The following is a 20,269-nucleotide window of genomic DNA, read 5'->3' on the forward strand; positions in this document are numbered from 1 at the left end:
GCATCTTTGAATCATTACCCTGCCTCTGCCAAATCATCATATCTTTGTTTTTGTAATAGCTTTTTTTTTTGATTCCTAATCAGAGTACTTCGGACCAGTTTGTATCCTTTAGACTTGGCCATTTTCTTAGTCTATTTTTCTATTCTCTTCAGTATTATAAACCACAGCCAGTTTAATTTTCATAAATGTTAATGGTACATTTATTCTCCTGCACTATGGTGTGATGGAAAGACTTTGGGCTTTAGGTTTAAATTGCAGGTATGTATTTGTTGTTAGTAAATGGGCATAGTATGGGCAAGTACAAAAGCCCTTTAAGTTCACTTTCCACCTTTGTAAATAGGGATTAAAATATCTACTCCATGGAGTTGCTATGAGAAACAGTTATAAAAACACATGACATTCTAATTCTTTACTGGAGATGAATAGGCTTCAACAGGATGTTCAGAATCATATTTAAACTTTTCTTCTCAAGTATGTTTTCCTCTGTTCTCATTCCTGGTACTTCAGTTTAGTCACACATGTCAAGAATCTGGGAGTCACTCTTGACCTCTATAGTTGTAACTTTCTGCATTCCAGACAACAAACACATACTATGGTCTATGTGCTAGGCACACTGAATGTGCCTCAAGGAGTTGGTGTTGCTGTAGTCTGTACACTTGATCTTCCTAAAGTCCCCATTTGTTTTCCCTCAACTCATGCCACTCATCCTTTCTATTCTCATTGCTGCTGCTAGGGCAGGCTTAGATCACTGAACTCTTACGTTAGTACAGTAGCCTCAGTTATCCCTGCCTCCAGTCTGTACCCAGTCATTTTCTAGGTGGCTGATAATCTCTCTAAAATGTAATATAATCATATATCTCCTCTGATTAAAGCATTTTAGTGAATCTACAGCTTTCACGACAATTTGAACTTTTTGGTATAGCATGTAAGACCTTACAGCATTTAGCTCTCTTTTTTTTTTTTTTTTTTTTTTAACCTCTTCAGCCTTACCTTCCACTATGTTTTCTCAAGGCATATTTCTTTGTTGGCTTTACACTACTACTTTTTAGGTGTGGATCCTCTGGCTTGACATAGCTTTCTCTTCATTAGTCTTGATTAGGGTTGTTTTAAGGATATGATGCATATAAAGCAGTTAGCACACTAGCTTCTTTTAGAATAATGTTAGATAATAGCTCTGGAGCCTCTAGAGGCTGCTCAGATTCTAAGGGGTAGAATCAGTTACTGTGAAAATATGCTCAGGGGAGAAATGTGAAAATTTTAGAATACAGGTCTGTTAAAAGTCTGATAACCATTGGGTTAAGAATGTGTACTCATTGTTTCTTCTGTTTTGATTTTACTTCTCCTGTAAGGTATTCCTTGTATAAAGCTTTTCAGGTTTTCATTTCTATTTTGTGCTTTTTTCTGAGATGCTTCCATGCTGTTCCTTTGACGCCTACTTCCTTTCTGGTTAGTAGAATTTCAGATTGCTTTTCTTTGTAAACAGTTTCTAATGGTCAGGGGGATAGGAACATTAGATGAAACATTTTGGAAAAATTGATAACCATAATCTCAAAAAGACAATAATTTCTTTAAGACTTGTTTTCTCCATTAGCCATTTTTGATGAACTGTTAACATCTCTAAGCTGATTGACCTTTTTTTTTTCCCTATAGCCAGAATACGATGGGCAGTCATCTTGTCAGCATTTCTCACCTCCCCAAATCTTTGAGAGTTATAAATTCTGAGAAAATCAAAAGTAGCTGCTTATCAGGAAAAGTTCTCCATTGAGAAGACTTTTGAAATTCAAATGAGGCGCTGCTTATGTTTTTCTGGATATTGCTAGGCAGATTTCTCAATCTCCTCTTTTTGAGTATAGGCATACCTGGGAGATCTTGCTGGTTTAGTTTGAGATTACTGCAGTAAAGCAAATATTGCAATAAAGAGAGTCAAATGAATTTTGTTTCCCAGTGCATATAAAATTTATGTTTATATTATACAGTAGCTATTAAGTATGCAATAGCATTATGTCTAAAAAAAAGTATATACCTTAATTAAAAAATACTTTGTTGCTAACAAAAATGCTAACCATCCTCTGAGCTTTCATTATGTCATAATCTTTTTGCTGGTGGAGGGTCTTACCTTGATGTTGATGGCTACTGACTGATCAGGTTGATGGTTGCTGAAGATCGGGGTGGCAGTGGCAATTTCATAAAACAGCAACGAAGTTTGCCACATTGATTGGCTCTTCCTTTCATTGAACTCTTTGTAGCATGCAATGCTGTTTGACAATGTTTTACCCATAGTAGAATTTATTTCAGTGTTGTAATCTGTCCTTTCAGTCCCTGCTGCTGCTTTATCAACTGCGTTTATGTGATAGTCTAAACTCTGTCGCATTCCATCAGTTTTCGCAGCATCTTCTAGTAGATTCCACCTCAGAAAACCACTTTTTTGCTTATCTGTAAGAAGCAACTCCTCATCTGTTCATATTTCATCATGAAATTACAATAATTCAGTCATGTCTTCAGACTCCACTTCTAATTCTAGTTCTCTTGCTATTTCCACCTGATCTGCAGTTACTTCCTCCACTGAAGTCTTAATCCCCTCAAAGTCATTCAGGATGGCTGGAATTACCTTTTTCCAAACTATTACTCATGTTGATCTTTTGACCTTCCCGTGAATTGTGAATGTTCTTACTGGCATCTAGGATGTTGAATCCTTTGCAGGTTTTCAGTTTACTTTGCCCGTATTTATTAGAGGAATTTGTATCTATGGCAGTTGTAGTTTGTGTATGTGTGTTTCTAAGATTTTATTTATTGATATAAATATTTCTAAGATTTTTATTTATTTGAGAGAGAGAGAGAGCATGAGAGTGGGGAGGGGGCAGAGTGAGAGGGACAAACAGATACCCAGCTGAGGACAGAGACTGAATCAGGGCTCAATCCCACGACCCTAAATCATGACTTGAGCTGAAGTCAGACACTCTACTGACTGAGCCATCCTGCGCCCCAGGAAATGTATTTCTTAAATAGTAAGATTTGAAAGTCAAAATGACTCCTTGATCCGCATGCCACAGAGTGGATGTGGTGTTAACAGACATGAAAACAACATTAATCTCTTTGTACATGTCTGTCAGGGCTTTTGGGTGGTCAGGTACAATGAGCAGTCGTATTTTGAAAGGAGTATCTTTTTTCTGAGCTGTAGGTCTCAACAGTGGGCTAAACTATTCAGTAAACCATGTTGTGAACAGATGTCCTGTCTTCCAGGCTTTATTCCATATATAGGGAGCATAAGCAGAATAGATTAAGCATAATTCTTAAGAGTCCTAGGATTTTCATAATGGTAAATGAGTGCTGGCTTCAATTTAAAGTCACTAGCTGCCTTAGCCCCTAACCAGAGGGTCTTCCCTAGCTTTCAAAGTTTTGAAGTTGAGCATTGACTTCTCTCTGGCTCTGAAAGGCCTAGTTGGCATCTTTTGCCACTCAAAGGCTATCTACATTGAAAATCTGTTGTTTGGTGTAGCACCCTGGATAAAGACCTTAGCTAGATCTTCTGGAGAACTTGCTGTGGCTTCTCCATCAGCACTTGTTGTGGCTTCTCCATCAACACTTGGCTGCTTTACCTTGTGCTTTTGTCTTATGGACATGTCTTCTTTTCTAAAACCTCATCAATCAGTCTCTCCTAGCTTTGAAATTCTCTTCTGTAGTTTCCTTACTTTTTTCAGCCTTCATAGAATTGAGGAGAGTTAGGACCTTGCTCTGGATGAGGCTTTGGTTTAAGGGAATGTTGTGGCTGATTTGATCTTCTCTCCAGACCACTCAGACTTTTCTCCATATTGGCAATAAAGCTGCTTCATTTTCTTATCATTTGTATGTTCACTGGAGTATCACTTTTAATTTCCTTCAAAATATTTCCCTTTGCATTCAGAACTTGATTAACTGTTTGGTTCAACGGACCTAGTTTTTGGCCTATCTCAGCTTTTGACATGCCTTACTGACTAAGCTTCATCATTTCTAGCTTTTGATTTAAAGACACATGTGGCCCTTCTTCTCACTTGAACACTTAGAGGACATTGTAGAGTTACTAGTTGGCCTACTTTCAATATTGTTGTATTCCAGAGAATATAGGGAGGCCCAAGGAGAGGAAGAGAGATGGGCCAGTGGACAGTCAGAACACATACACTTTTTCTATTAAGTTCATTGTCTTAATATGGGTGCAGTTTGCGGTGCTCTGAAACAGTTAGAATTGCAACATCAAAGATCATTGTTCTTTGTATACAGGCATACCTTGAAGGTATTGTGGGCTGGGTTACAGACCGCAGTAATGAAGTGAACATCTAAATAAAGTGAGTCAAATGAATTTTGTTGTTTCCTGATGTATATAAAAGTTATGTTTATATCATACTGTGGTCTACTAAGTGTACAGTAGCATCATGTCTAACGAACAATGTACACACCTTAATTGAAAAATACTTCATGCTAAAAAATGCCCACCGTCATCTGAGCTTTTAGCAGATCATAATCACTGATCACAGAGCACCATAACAAATATAATAGTAATGAAAAAGTTTGAAATATTGCAAGAATTATCAAAATGGGACACATGGAAAATGGAGTCAAAGCAGGGTTGCCACAAACCTTCAATTTGTTAAAAAAAAAAAACAAACCCAAAACAAAAAACAACAAAAAAAACCCAAACCACAGTATCTACAAGTGCAATAAAGTGAAGGGCAGCAAAATGAACTTTGTCTGTGGGAATAATCTGAGGATAAAATGAGATCATTATGAAACTTTGCATTGGTTAGAAGCAAGTCTCTTTTCTTGCTTCACTTTTACCTTCCCTGCAGCCCGTTTTTGTCTTAGAAAATAGTTTTAACTTTGCTACTTATAAAACTATGTTGAATTGTTATAATAGTTTTTATTCTTTCCAATTTAAAAAAATACTTGTAACTGAGAAGAACTGCTTTGCTGCCCTTGTTGATCTTGAGGCAGCATCAGTAAATAATCTGAATAGTTTAAAAGTTTGGAAATGGGTTGCATTCCGGATGTACGTAAGTTTGAGTCAGGTACTGATCCTATTTATGTATCAGAGAGTAAAGAATGTAGTTCATGAGTGTTCAGCCTACCTGCTGATGACTGTACCATCCAGTCCTGGGTACACCTTAATTCAGGAACTGTAAGATCATATTTAGCTACTATATAGGCACTTTATATTTGATCAGTCATAAGCGTATCCTTTTCAGTAAGTTTTTAAGTTTTAAGTTTTGACTTTTAAGTTTTAATAAGCTTAGTTATTTTTTAAGAAGGTGATAGATTTCAAGATTTAAGAGCTTTCTTTTACAAAAATGCACTATGTTTTTAAAAGGCCTGCTTGGCTACCAGTCAGTAAAGATAATGAATCAATTATTTAAATACACTATCAGATCAAAGTAATGCTTTTCTAAGATGAAGTAAATGTTAGAACAGAGGATATTTGATCAGAATGATTCAGTCGATTTTCTTTGACTTTGTAAGGGTTAGGGGTCTTAGAGATAGAGCTCTGAGAATCCTCAGAGCAGTCCACTTGGATTTGGTTTACATTTTGCATTTCTTTGAAGGTAAATGTTCTTATAAAGGAAAGTATTGAAAAATAAAGTGTGTGACTGTTCTTTGTCCCTATTTCCTGAGAGGGAGCCTCTAAATCTTGGGAATTTCTTGAATGATAGGAGCATCTTATTCAAGAAGGGCTCCTTGTATAATGTTTTCACTTATGCTAATGAGATGACTCAGCATGGAAGCTGGTTACTCCAGAAGGACTTAGCCTTGTGATTAGGTGCTTGGGACTTTGAGTCATATGACCTCTGGGGAGGGGTAGGAGGCATGGAGATTGAGTTCCAGTCGGTAGCTGACCAGACCTTCATAATAAAATGCCAGTAAAAACTACACACCAAACCTTGGTTGAGCCTCCTGGTTGGTGAGACACACTGATGTGTCAGGATGATGCATCCTGAGGGCACAGAAGCTTGGGCCTGTGCATCTCTTCATTGGCTGATTCAGATTTGTAATTTTTGTGATAAAATTGTAATCAAAATGCTTTTCTGAGTTCTTTGAGTTGATATAGTGATTAATGAACCTGAGGGGTAATGGAAACCCCTGATTTTGTTACCAGTTCGTCAAAAGTGCATATGACCTAGGAACCCAAGAGCTTGTTGCTTGTGTCTGAAGTGGGAAACGAGGGAGTTCTGTGCTCTCAATGTGTGTGCTGCACCAACTCCAAATAGGTAGCATCACAGTTGCACTGTAGAGGGTTTTCCACACTGAAAAGTAAAATTGGAAAATCATTGAAGTAGATACTATTAAAGGTGTATGTGTTTCTGTGAGTTTTATGGATTCATACTGTAATTACATGAGTCAGTTTAGTATTTCTTGAGTCCTTAGGCTGAGAACATGAATATTGAAAGAATTTCCCAAAGTAGAAATTGTTATTATTTTCAAGGGATTCATAGTGTGTTATGGGAACTTGAACAATGACAGGTAAATTTGACTCAGTTATCCTTTTGGTATATACCCTGCAGCCTGAATGAAATTAAAGAGGATTTCAACATTTGCTTTGTAAGTTATCTGTTTAGTTTCAAGAGTAGTGTTAGTTTCTCATTAGGTCTCATTTTCCCTCATGTGAACCATTTTCACATATGGGCAGTAGTCTTTTTTTTTTTTTTTTTTTTCCCTGGAAGTCCAGTTCTGATTAGACTATTTCCTTGCTGCAAATTCTCTTGTCTGTTTCTTGATTTAATACAAATATCTCATCTTGTATTTTAGGTTTTTGAGTGGTTCCAACCTTTGACAAAGTAGTCTCTATTGTAGCCAGCCTAGCTTCTTTGTTACACTTGTTTTCATAATTTTATTCTTTATTACACTCTACTATATATTTACTATTTAAATAGAAACAAAAGAGTTCATTGTTAATCCTGTTCTCTCCTTAGTTTCTAAGTATATCAAGAAGCCTTGCCTGATTCTTCTTTTCTCTCCCCCTAGGTCTTTACCATTTTTTTTCCAGCTTGCATCAGGCTTTCCATTTTTTTTTTTTTCTTTTCTTTTCTATAATACTTTTTCTTTCATCTATTTAGGTCTCTATTTTCTGGTTTCATTTCTTTTTTTAGAGTCTCAGCTACTTCAGATGGGGCCTGGCATAGACTAGAAGTTTATTCCATTTTGTTGAATATCTGTCCAAATTTTATTATTTCCTGCAAATAAGTCACTTTTCCAAGATCTCAGATGTCTTGGACATTTGTATTCTTACACAAGGAATTTGTGTGAATAACCTGCTTTTGTTATCTACCCTATTAGAAGATGGTATGATGACTAGGCTTAGGTACCCACTACTCACTAGTTATCACTTACTGCCACTTTATAAGATACTTAATGTAATCCTCTAATGGCAATGAATAGTTGGTAGGTGTTGCTCTATCTCTTGGGGCTATGCTGTGAATTAGGAATTATTAGCCTACATAGAGTTTGGGCAGAATTGGCTGCTTGCTGTTTTCTGCTTCAAATCTCCAGCTCTCAGTAGTAGATCACAGTGGGGAAATGAGTATTATTATCTGTTGAACCAGGCAACAGGGCTTTGAAGGGAAGTAGGGAGCAGGAATTTCACTGTCTTCGCCAACACCAACCCTTACAAATAAGAATCTTGGTATGGATCAGGCCTCCTACCCCCAACCTGTCTCAGGCTAAAAAAAATGAAAATGTTCATGGAGATCATGGTGATGCTGTCTTTCAGTCTATCTATTCTTTGAGTTACAGTGTTCCACTCAAGATTAGGTTACCTTCTACTTCTGTGTAGCTTTTGTTTCAGAAGAAAATAATGATTTCTTTTGAAGTTTTTCCCTCCTACATAGGTTCTTGTTTTTTCTAACTTGCCTTATTCTCGATTTTGTTTTGTTTTGTTTGCTGTATTTGTCTGTTTTGTTTGTCTTTTCCTTTATCTTCCGTGTTAAGAAGATTTTCTCAGATAGCTGATAATCCTTGGTTTTCTGCCCATGGTTAATACTAGAGAAATAAACAGCACTGTGGAATCTGTGATCCTGTGGTTAGGACTTATTGACTGAACTTCATGTTGATGTGGTTTGCCATTTACTGTGGAACTCTCTCTGTCCTCCATGTTGCTATCTTACCTTTAGGTGTTTCCTCTTGGGCTGACCTGGAATCCCCAGAGTCCTGTAATCTCTCTGAGGGTGAAGGTATGAATGAAGGTGAAGGGTAGAATAGAGTAATTTCTGAGAGGGCAGGTATTTGATGGGGGTGGGTGGGACCTCAAGAACACTCCCCTGCTTTCCCAGTTCTAGGATTCCCCAGGACTTACAGGACTCAGTTATAGTTATAGCTATGATTTATTACAGTGAAAGGACTCAAAGTGCAATCAGCAAAGTGAAAGGGCACATGGGTGAAGTCTGGAAATACCAGGCATAAGCTTCCTTGGCTCCTCTTCCAGTGAAGACATGCTTACTGTCTTCCAAATAAGACATGCTTAATTCCCCCGGCAGAGGTGTGGCAACATGTGTGGAATGTTGCATCCAGGGACATTCATTAGACTCAGTGCTTTGGATTTTTCTTGAGAGCTGATCCTGTAAGGCGTACTCTGCTTGGCAAGTACCCGAACTCCAGACTCTCACAAAGAAAGCATATTCAGTATAAACCATATTGTCTGTACAACCAGTTTAGACATAGGGGGCCAGTTTTTAAGTTCTGAGAATGGTGAGAACTCTCCCTAAATCTAAGTTCCCATACACCAGGCAATGCATAAACAACCCTTTTAAAGGATACCAGTCAATAAAGAAAGAAAGAAAGAATACCAGTCAGCCCTCTATGTTAACCCTGTTTTTTTTTTAAATTAACTAATTATTTTTTTAATTTTAATTTTTTATTAATATATAATATATTATTTGTTTCTTTTCTGAACAGCAGGTATCAGCATTCACACAGTTGCTTAATTCCTTTATTTTAAAAAATGGACTTTATTTTTTAGAAGAGTTTTAGATACACATAAAAATTAAGCAGAAGGTACAGAGATTTCCTGTATCTCTCCTATCCCCACATACGCAGGAGTTTCCCCAGTATCAGGATCCTGCACCAGAGTAGTGTATTTGTTATAATCTATTAACCCAGATATCCCCATCATCACCACCCAGAGTCCATAGCTTACATTAGCATTCACTGTTGGTGTTTTATCTTCTAAGGGTTTTGACAAATATGTAACAACGTGTTTACCATTGTAAACAGCATGGTTTCACTGCGTGGCAAATCCTGTGGTCCACCTGTTCATCTTGTCCTCCCTCCAACCCCTGGCAACCACTGAATTAATTAATTAATTAATTTTTACTTTTCTAGAATGTTATATGGTTAGAAACATGCATTATTTAACGTTTCAGATTGGCTTCTTTTGCTTAATGTGCCTCTAAAGTTTTCAAGTTTTCTTGTCTTTTCATGGCTTGTTAGTTCTTTTTTTTTTTTTTTTTTAAGCACCGAATAATATTTCACTGTTTTGATGTACCTTAGTTTATCCCTTCACCTACTGAAGGATACCACGTTTGCTTCCAAGTTTTGGTGATTATGAATAAAGCTTCAGTAGACATCCATGAACATGGAATATCTTTCCATTTATTTAATTCTTTGATTTCTTTCATCACGATTTTGTAGTTTTCCTCATATAGATTTTATATGTATTTTGTAGATTTATACCTAAGTATTTTATTTGAGTGCTAATGTAAATGGCATTGTGTTTTTAATTTAAAATTACAGTTGTTTGTTACTAATATATAGGAAAGTTGCTGACTTTTCTACAGTCAACCTTGTATTGTACAATTTTGCCAAAATCATTTTTTTTAAATGATTTTATTTATTTATTTGACAGACGGAGATCACAGAGAAGCAGGCAGAGAGAGAGAGGAGGAAGCGGGCTCCCTGCTGAGCAGAGAGTCCCATGTGGGGCTCCATCCCAGGACCCTGAGATCATGACCTGAGCCGAAGGCAGAGGCTTTAACCCACTGAGCCACCCAGGCACCCCCAAAATCATTTTTTAAAAAGATTTATTTATTTACTTAGAGTGCAGGAGTGAGGGGAGAGGAACATAGGGAGAAGGAGAGGGAAAGCAGACTCCTTGCTGAGCAGGGTTAGTGGCTGGTCTTTTCCAGCCCCTGAGATCATGTCCTGAGCCAATACCAAGAGTTGGAGGCTTAACTGACTAAGCCACCCAGGCACCCCTCATTTTTTAGTTCCAGTTTTTTCTTGTTGATATTTTTGGGTTTTTTACATAAATGAACATGCTATCTGTGAGGAAAAACAAGTTTATTTCTTCTTTCCTAATCTTTGCACCTTTTATGTATTTATCTCATACGTTTGCATTAGCTAGGACTTCCAGTATGCTGGTGAAAAGGTATGGTGCGAGAAGACACCCTTGCCTTGTTTCTGATCTTAGTGGTAAACTTGTACTAGTTTCTCACCATTAAAAATATTAGCTGTAGACATTTTGTAGATGTTCTTTATCAACTTGAGGAAGTTCCTTGTTATCCCTAGTTTGCTGAGAATTTTTATCATGAGTTGTTGGGCTTTGTCAGATGCTTTTTCTGAGTTTTTTAATAAGATCATGTGATTTTTCTTCTCTAGCTGTTGATGAGATGGATTGCATTTATTGATTTTTGAGTACAGAGCCAGCATTGCTTACCTGAGATAAATCCCATTTGGTTGTGATTTAGAATTCTTTTTTTATTTTGTTGGATTTGTTTTGTCTAATATTTTGTTAAGGATTTTTGCATCTGTGTTCATCTATAGTTTTCTTTCCTAATAATGTCTTTGGTTTTGGTACTAGGGTAATGTTGCTCTCATAGAACAGAAGTATTTTCTGCTTCTGTCCTCTAGATGAGATTGTAGATAATTGGTATAATTTCTTCATTACATGTTTGGTAGAAATTACCATTAACCTCTGTGCCCGATGCTGTCTGTTTTGGAAGATTATTAATTATTGGTTTAATTTCTTTAATAGATATAGGCCTCTTCAGATTGTCTATCTTTGTATTTTGACAGATGCGTTTTTCAAGGAATTGATCCATTTTATCTAGGTTATCTCATTTGTGGGCATAGAGTTCATAATTCTAATGTGTGTTTTCCCAGTACCATTGAGCAGTTCTCTAATTCTCAGTGGACAGTGACCAGTGTCCCTCAAATTTAACTCACTTCTGATACTATCTGTCTAACTAGAAAGTGTCAGATCTCACAGGTTTAGGGCTCAGTCCCATAAGACTGCCCTTAGTGTCGACTTCGGATGCTAGTCAAAGATCAGGATATGTCCTATGCTTCCTATTGATTGGCTGTAAATTGGAGGTTTCCATGATCCCATCAATATCACTGAGCCATTTTAATGTTCATATAATATCCTTTTAATGGCCATGAGATCCGTAGTGATATTTTCTCTTTCATTCTGATATTAGTAGTTTGTATCTTCCTTCCTTTCTTTTTTTCTTTTCAACCATCTGTCAATTTTATTGATATTTTCAAAGAACCAACTTTTGGTTTGTTGATTTTTTCTCTATTTTCTGTTTGCAATTTCACTGATTTCTGCTGTACTTCTTTTCGTCTGCTTACTTTGGATTTAATTCATTCTCCTGGTTTCCTAAATTAGAAGCTTATGTTAGCAATTTTATTTTTAATTTTTTAAAAGATTTTATTTATTTATTTGTCTGTTTGTTTGAAAGAGAGCAAGAGAGGGAGAGACAGCACAGAGTGAAAGGGAAAGGGAGAAACAGGCTCCCTATGGAGCAGGGAGACCGATGGTGGCTCTATCCCAGGACCCCGGGATCATGACCTGAGCCAAAGCCAGATGCCCAACCAGCCGAGCCACCAGGTGCCCCTATGTTAGTGATTTTAGATTTTCTTTTCTTTTTTTTTTTTTTTAAATTTATTTATTTATCAGAGAGAGAGGGAGAGAGAGCGAGCACAGGTGGACAGAATGGCAGGCAGAGGCAGAGGGAGAAGCAGGCTCCCTGCGGAGCAAGGAGCCCGATGTGGGACTCGATCCCAGGACGCCAGGATCATGACCTGAGCCGAAGGCAGCTGCTTAACCAACTGAGCCACCCAGGCATCCCGATTTTCTTTTCTAATGTATGCATTCAAATCTATGAATTCCCAGTAAGCACTGATTTCAACTATATCCTACAATTTCTTTCTTTCTGTCTTTCTTTCATTAAGTTAGCTCCATGCCAAGTGTGGACCCCAGCACAGGGCTTGAACTCACAATGCTGAGTTTGAGCTCTGAGCTGATATTATGAGTCAGATACTTAACCACCTGAGTCACCCAGGGGCCCCTGTCCTACAAATTTTTATATGTGTACCTTCATTTTTGTTTAGTTCAAAATATTTAAAAATTTCTCTTGAGCTTTCTTTCTTGACCTGTGTATTATTTAGAAGTGTGTTTTTTGATCACCATGTATTTTGTGATTTTCCAACTATTTCTTTGTTATTGATTTTTTTTTTAAGATTTTATTTATTTATTTGACCGACAGAGATCACAAGTAGGCAGAGAGGCAGGCAGAGAGAGAGGAGGAAGCAGGCTCCCCACGGAGCAGAGAGCCCGATGCGGGGCTCCATCCCAGGACCCTAGGATCACGACCTGAGCCGAAGGCAGAGGTTTCAACCCACTGAGCCACCCAGGCGCCCCTGTTATTAATTTTTTGTTTAATTCCATTGTGGTCTATAAGCAGACATTGTACGATTTCTAGTCTTTTGCATTTGCTGTGGTGTGTTTTATGGCTGTGTGATGTATTTTGGTATTTCATGTGAGCTTGAAAAGAATGTGTCTTCTGCTGTTGTTGGGTAAAATAGTCTATAGATGCCAATTATATCCAGTTGAGTGATGGTGTTGAGTTTGTCTGTGTCCTTAGTGATTTTCTGCCTTCTGGATTTGTCCTTCCCTTCCTCCCTCCCTTCTGCCTCCCTCCCTTCCTTCCTCTTTTTCTCAAAGATTTTGTCTGTCTGTCTGTCTATGTATTTATCTATTTGACAGAGAGGGGGAGGGCGCGTGCACACATGCAGACACACGCAGGCAGAGTGGCGGGCAGAGGGAGAGAGAGAAGCAGGCTTCTCATGAAGAGGAGAACTCGACACAGGGCTTCATCCCAGGACCCCAGGATCATAACCTGAGCCACCCAGGTGCCCCTATCTTTGTAGTTCTGTTACTTTCTGACACTGTTATTTTGACATTCTGTAGTTAGGCATGTACATGTTTTTGCAGATTTAACCCCTTTGCTTTATGTAATGCCTCTATTCCTGAAAACTTGCCTTGCTCCAAAATCTGCTCTGTCTGAAATTAATATAGCTATTCCCACTTTCTTTTAATTGGTGTTAGCATTGTTATCTTTCTCCATCTCTTTACTTTTAAATGTATGTCTTTATATTTAAAGTGGGTTTCCTCTAGACAATATAGAATTGCATTTTGTGTTTTGATCACTCCAGCAATATTTGTATTTAGACCACTGATGTTTAAACTGATTATTGATATTGTTGGATTAGTATCTACCATATCTGTTACAGTTTTCTAGTTGTAGCCTTTGTTCTTTGTTCCTATTTTTTCTTCCACTCTTTCTTTTCTTTCGTGCTTTTAATGGAGCGTTTCATACGATTCAGTCTTTTTTCTTTTGTAGCATATTAATTATATTTCTGTTTTTGTTGTTTTTAGTGGTTGCTCTAGAGTCTGCAATGTACATTTAGAAGTAGTCCAAATCCACTTTCAAATAACATTATACCGCTTCATTGGTAGTGCAGACAAGTGAAATGAATAACAAAATATTCCTAGTTCTTCTCTCCTGTTCCTGAGATCCTTGCTGTCATTTATTTCGCTTATGTGGAAACTCACACCTCCTATATCATTTTCTTCTCTCTGAAGGACTTTTTTTTAAACATTTTTTTTTTTGCAAGGTCCGTTTGTTGGCAACAAATTTCCTTAATGGTTTTTTGTTTGAGAAAGTCTTTATTTCTTCTTTCCTTTTGAAGAGTAATTTCACAGGGTACGTAATAGGTCGGTGGTTATTTTTGCTCAACACTACTTCATTCCATTTCCTCCTTGGTTGCATGCATTCTGAGATGTCAGATGTAATTCTTATGTTTGCTCCGGTATAGGTAAGGTGGTTCTTCTTTTGCTGGCTTTTTTTCCCCCCCTTTTTTTCTTTAGCATTGATTTTTTGCAGTTTGAAAATGGTATACCGAGGTGTAGTGGTTTTTTTTTTTTTTGGTACTTGTTGTGCTTGGTATTCTTGGAGTTCACCAGACCTGTGGTTTGATGTCTCCCACCAATTTGGGGCAATGTTGAGTTGTTTTTGCTTCAAGTATTCTGTTTCTTCTGTCTATTACTTTTTGTAATTTCCCGCAGTTCTTAGATAATCTGTTGCTAGGTTTTTGTTTTTGTTTTTGTTTTACTTCTGGTCATTTTTTTTTCCTTCACTTTTCAGTTTTGGAAGTTCCTACTGATACATGTGCAAGTCTGGAGAGTCTTTAGCTGTTTCTGTCTGCTGTTGAGTGCGTCACAGGTGTTCATTTTTGATCTCTAGTATTTCTTTATGATTCTTATGATTCTTTTTTAGAATTTCCATTTCTCTGCTCACTTTCTTTATCTGTTCTTGCATGCTATCTCCTATTTCCATTAGAGCTCTTAGTGTTATTAGTTATAGCTTCTAAAACTCTCATCTGATAACCCCAACATTTCTGTCATGTGTGTATCTGGTTCTGATGCTTACTCTTCATATTGTGTTTTTTTGCCTTATAATGTGGCTTGCTGAAAGCTAGACATGATGTACTGATAAAAGAAACACCATCCTTCAAAAACAACAACAACAACCCACCATCCTTTAATAGCACAATAGTAAGGCGTTAGGTAGGAAGTGATATATAGTGGTGATTAAGTCTCAGTCTTTTATTTATTTATTTATTCTTAAAAAGATTATTTATTTATTTATTTATTTATTTGATAGAGAGAGAGAGAGAGAGAGAGAGCTCAAGTAGGCAGAGAGGCAGGCAGAGTGAGAAGGGGAAGCAGGCTTCCCGCCGAGCAGAGAGCTTGATGCGGGGCTCGATCCCAGGACCCCGAGACCTGACCTGAGCTGAAGGCAGAGGGTCAACCCACTGAGCCACCCAGGCGCCCCGCTCTCAGTCTTTTAAAGTGAGCCTCTGCTCGTATGGTGTGAATTTCTCACATGCTTCTCAGTTTTTCCCCTCTCTTAGGTGTGAGAAGATGACTAGCTGAGCTGAAGTTGGGTATTCCCCTTATATATGGAAGGGTGAAACAGGCTGGAGTTGGGCATTTCCTTTACCCCAGGTGGATTAATCTCTGGTAAAACCCTAGTTGGTCAGGTGCTTAACAAGTTGCCTTGTTAAGAAGAGAATGCTCTGGTGTATCTCACAATAGTTATTGTCCTCCTCCCTTTGCTGAAAAATAGAAAGTTTTCTCTGATATTACCGTGAGATCCTGCTCATAAAAATAAAATTACAAAAATGTGGGAAATCCCCTGTGTCTGGGCCCTTTTGGATTTTAGCTTCCAGAATTGTGCACACTTAGCCTTCAGCAGTTTGTCTGTTTCAGCTTAGATCTGTGGTACTGGTTGTTGGTGTTATTTCTGGTTATGGAAAATGAAAAGGAAGTTGAAGGCAGAGGCTTTAACCCCCTGAGCCACTCAGGTGCCTCTGTTAAGTTTTTATTTAATGGAAAATACTCAGTTAAAGCTTAGTTTCTTTTCGTTTTCCTCCTTTCCCATGTCACACATGAAAATCAACAAAATCATATAATTAGTTAATTACCGGAAACATTTTGGTAGAGATTTGTGCCTTGTCATGTTTCTTCATTGGCAGGTAAAGTTAAGAATTACTTGATAGTGAAAGTATTTCTTCTTTCTTCGTTGGGAAGGGAGTAGACCTGTATGTAGTTTCTTGTTTTTGTTTTTTTTTTATAAATAAGTATCAATGGCTTATTTCTCTTTTTTAAGATTTTATTTATTTATTTATTTGAGGGGAGTGTGGGGGGGAGGAGCAGAGGGAGAGGGACAAGCAGACTCTCTGCACTGAGTGGGGAATTAGGCATGGGGCTCAATGTCAGGGCCCTGAATCAAGACCTGAGCCCAAATCAAGAGTCAGATGATTAACCAGCTGAGCCACCCAGGTGTCCCATCAGTGGCCTATTTCCTTTTTTCCCTTTCTAAAGGTTTTTTAATTTTTTATTTTTTTAAATTTTTTATTTTAATTCAACTTAGTTAACATATAATATATTATTAGTTTCAGGGGTAGAATTTTGTGGCTCATCAGTTGCTTATAACACCAAGTGCTCATCAAGTGCCCTCCTTAAATGACCATCACCCACTGACCCCATCCCCCCACCTCATCACCAGCAGCTCTCCATTTCTTCCCTGTAGTTACATCTCTTATAGTTTGCCTCTGTCTGTTTTCATCTTTTTTTTTTTTTTTACTTTCCCTTCCCTTCTATGTTCATCTGTTTTTTTTTATTTTTTATTTTATTTCCTTAAATTCCAGGGCTATTTCTTAATATTAAGTAATAAGCATCTGAAATGTATATGGGGAAAATTATTTTAATAGGTGGTAAATGTGCCCCTAACCCCTTTTAAGATGTTCTTGACCATCTCATTAAACAGGCTACTGGCAACTATTCTGATTTCTTATCACAACTTAGTCATTTAAATGTGATTATTTACCTCTTAAAGATTTTCAAAAATAATGTTTCTGCAATTTCTTTTCATAATACACAGAGAAAGCAACCAGTGAGATGAATACTGCTGAGGATTGGGGCCTCATTTTGGATATTTGTGATAAAGTCGGTCAATCTCGAACTGGGTAAGTGTTGCAAAGTTTCAGAGGAGCTTTATTGATTCTCTTTATTAACATGAATAAAATGAGAGTTAGAAGGTAAAGTATATTAGTTTAAAAAGGGACTTCTGTTGCTAGCAAGATTTGAGGAATCATTCCATTTAAATTACTCTCTGTAACCAATTAGGGTAACATGACTGGTAACCATGTTGATATTTTAATTAAACCCTTGTCCGAGTTGCTTCCCAAAGTCTAGCTTTTTCCACTGACTTTTAAAACCGTTAGTGATTTCTCAGTTAAGTGATTTCTCAAGTTTCATCGTTATTTTTCAGTTCTTCATTGTCATTTCTGCAGTATTCTACCTAAGCGATGACTATAGAAAGACAGTTCAGGACAATATAATCTTAAACTTTTTGGCGTAAATCTTTTTGTTCATACAGAGCTTTCAATACAGCAAGTTGATTAACTGGTATACAGATTAATAATTTCCTTAGTTCCTGGGCTAATAACATCTGATTTTAGTAGCCTCATTTACCCCTTTGTGCCATAGAAATATTGTCTAATTTGTGTACTTCCCTGTGAAAAATGTTAGAGAACACTGCTGTGTTACACTTGATTTCTTTTTTTTTTTTTTTTTTTTTTAAGATTTTGTTTTTAAGCAACTTCTGTATCCAACATGGGACTCCAACATGGGGCTTGAACTTCTAACCCCGAGATCGAGAGTTGCATGCTTCACCAACTGAGTCAGCTGGGCGCCCCATACTTGATTCTTGTGGTGCTAATCTTAACCTTCTGATGATGCTTTCTTTGACTCTCCGTCCTCCCAAATATAGGAAGTTCCTTAAACTTCCTTTGATCCTTTCTTTTTCCCTCTAATACTTTTTTCTTTTCTAGTACATTCTTTTTTTTTATTTTTCCAAAAAAAAATCTTACAACTTATGTTTATCTTTATATGGGTGACATCTGTATTTTCAGCTCTGATTTTTCTCACTGTAGCACTAGTCTTGGGAATACGTCATTATTTCTGGGTATCATACTATATAAGCTTTGATCTCACCATGTAGAAACCTGAAGTCCTGTCTCTTTTTGCTTTAAACCTGCTTTCGCTCTTTTGTTCCCTATCTCTGTTAATGACAAGATTATTTAATTTGCACTTAAAACCTCAGAGTCACCTCCACATTAATACTGTTGCTAAATTCTGTCAGTCTGTCTCCAAAATATCTCGCAGACTGTTGATATTATAAAGTCTTCTCAGTTAACTTCTTGAACCTGGCCAAACCAGGCAAGGGTTGTTTGTGTTCAGGGTCTTTCTGCCCCTTCAGTCAAGGCTTTTTTGTAACATGGAGCCCTTTTCAGATTCCCCAAAATGTGGCCTCTAAATGTGGCCTCATCCATCTCCTTTGTTGTTTTTACATTTTAGTGTACTGAGTCTTTCTCTTTCTGACCCTTTTGGTTCCTTGATTTAATTGGAATTTGAGTAGCTACTGTATATCTTTTCCTTTTTCTCTATTTCTGTTGGTCCCACTTTACTTGAGACCTTCCTTACCATAGGTAGACTATTGAATTCACCTCCTGGCGGTTCTTTCCATTTCTTTTCTATCCACTTCTTATATCCAGTTGCCCTGTAACAGCTCTGACCATATTACTACCTTGGCTTCTGCAGTGAGATGTCTGTCCTCCCTCTAGGCATCTGACTCATTTATTTTTCATTTATTTTTCTGCTAAGTACCATTTTTTTCAACAAAAGCCTTTCAGTTGCCAGTGCTTTTCTGACTTAGTTTATGCTTCTGGTCATTGTATTCCTTTAGTGTGAAGTATTTTATTCTCCCATTTTCTGTCTCTGTTTTCTCATATCTTTCCAGGCCCAATATACATATCATTTCTTCCACAAAGCTTTCTTTATCCCCTTTACAGCAAATCATATTATGGTCGTGTGAATCCTCAAAGCACTGTATCATAATCATTCTTACTTGTATTTTGTTGTGTGTTACAGTAGTTTATATCTATGTGATAGACTTAGATTTGTAGAATGAAAAGGTCCGTGAATTTTTGTTGTGCAGTTTAGTGGTAGTTTTGTTTAGTTTAGATAGTTTAGTAGTCGAGAGCATGGGACTCTGGAGTGAGACTGCCTGGGTTCACATCTTAGCTCTGACCACTTTGCTGTGTCACACTGGATATCTTATCTTCCTCATTTGCTATGTAGGAATAAAAATTGTAAGTATATTGTACTGTACTTAAAATTTTAAGTATATTATATTGTAAGTATACTGTCCGTGGTGTACATTACATTACTCAAAGCTGGAAGTTTTTACCTTTTGACCCCCTTCACCCACTTCACCTCATGCCACCCCCCACCTCTGGCAACCATCCACCCCACCATTCTGTGAGTTCAGTTTTATTAGATGCCACTTGTGCATGAAATCGTACAGTATTTGTCTTTATCTGTATGAGTTATTTCCCTTAGCATAAGGTCCATCCAGTATTGGCCTCATATTTAAAATGACCTTTAAATGTTAAAAAACTTTCCCATTTTTTTAAGATTTATCTATTTACTTGAGAGTGAAAGAGAGAGGGAAAGGGGTTGGGGCGGGGCACAGGAAGAGGAAGAGAAAAAACCAAGCCAACTCTACACTCCTGATGTGGGGCTTGATCTCACTACTCTTGAGGTCAGACCTGAGCTGAAACCAGGAGTCAGACACTTAAATGACTTCACCTCCCAGGCACCGTCCCCCCTCCATTTGTCGTTTTTTTATCTAGAATCAATAGATTGTATTGATAGTACCTATTTATTTAGATTAGTACATGATTAATTTTTTTTTTCAAATTTATTTTAGACTGTATACTTCTCATCAGTATGTTCCTTAATATTTCAGTTATCTTTTGGGAGTTTTAATTGATGTTTTGCTAAGTTTATGAATTAGGAAGGATTTTCAGCTTTAATGATCTAAATAATGAGGTATAGTTCTTTTTGTTATATTGTGTTTTTTCCTTTATCTCTTTTCTTCCTTTTTCCCTTCCACTTATTTTTCCTCCTTTTACATTTATTGTTCTCTAGTTCCTTTAAATCATTAAATTAACTTCTAAGCATTTATTTGTTTATATAAATGCAGTCTCTTGCCATAGCTCTTGTTAATAAAGAATTGTTTGAAAAGGATTAAATAATAATTGAGACACTATTCTAATATTACCGCGCTTTTAAAAAATAACAGTTGCGTTAGGTATTCTCAGATCAACTTAGTAGTAGAAAATTATGAAGGTGCTTTTCAGGTGAACAGTAAACTGTGGGATACTTATGGTGGTGTTTGTAATACTTCTTTTGTTTGCTTATTTATTTTTATTGTGGTAAAATATATATAGAATAAAATTTATGACTTTAAACATTTTGTGACATGTTTGTGACATTCAGTACATTTACATTGTTGTGGGGTTATCATCAGAAGTTATCACTTCTAGTACCTTTCAT

At 37.1% G+C, this 20,269-nt stretch overlaps 1 protein-coding gene across 8 annotated transcripts in view; it reads left to right on the plus strand.

Moving 5' to 3' along the window:
• STAM (signal transducing adaptor molecule) overlaps positions 1-20,269 on the plus strand; it is a 109,294-nt gene that overhangs the window by 23,379 nt on the left and 65,646 nt on the right. For 6 of the 8 annotated variants that reach the window (XM_082742034.1, XM_082742035.1, XM_082742032.1 and 3 more), the window contains one exon: positions 16,749-16,833. The exons of 1 other annotated variant lie outside the window; for it this stretch is intronic. Coding sequence is in view for 3 of the 7 variants with exons in the window: in XM_082742031.1 (XP_082598157.1) it covers positions 16,749-16,833 (85 nt within the window). In the remaining 4 variants the exon portion in view is untranslated. Of the gene's footprint in view, positions 1-4,254; positions 4,320-16,748; positions 16,834-20,269 lie in introns of all 8 variants that reach the window. One more of the 8 variants, XM_082742033.1, reaches the window with a different exon arrangement.

The sequence above is a fragment of the Mustela nivalis genome, assembly GCF_964662115.1.
Source record: "Mustela nivalis genome assembly, chromosome: 7".
NCBI lineage: Eukaryota > Metazoa > Chordata > Mammalia > Carnivora > Mustelidae > Mustela > Mustela nivalis.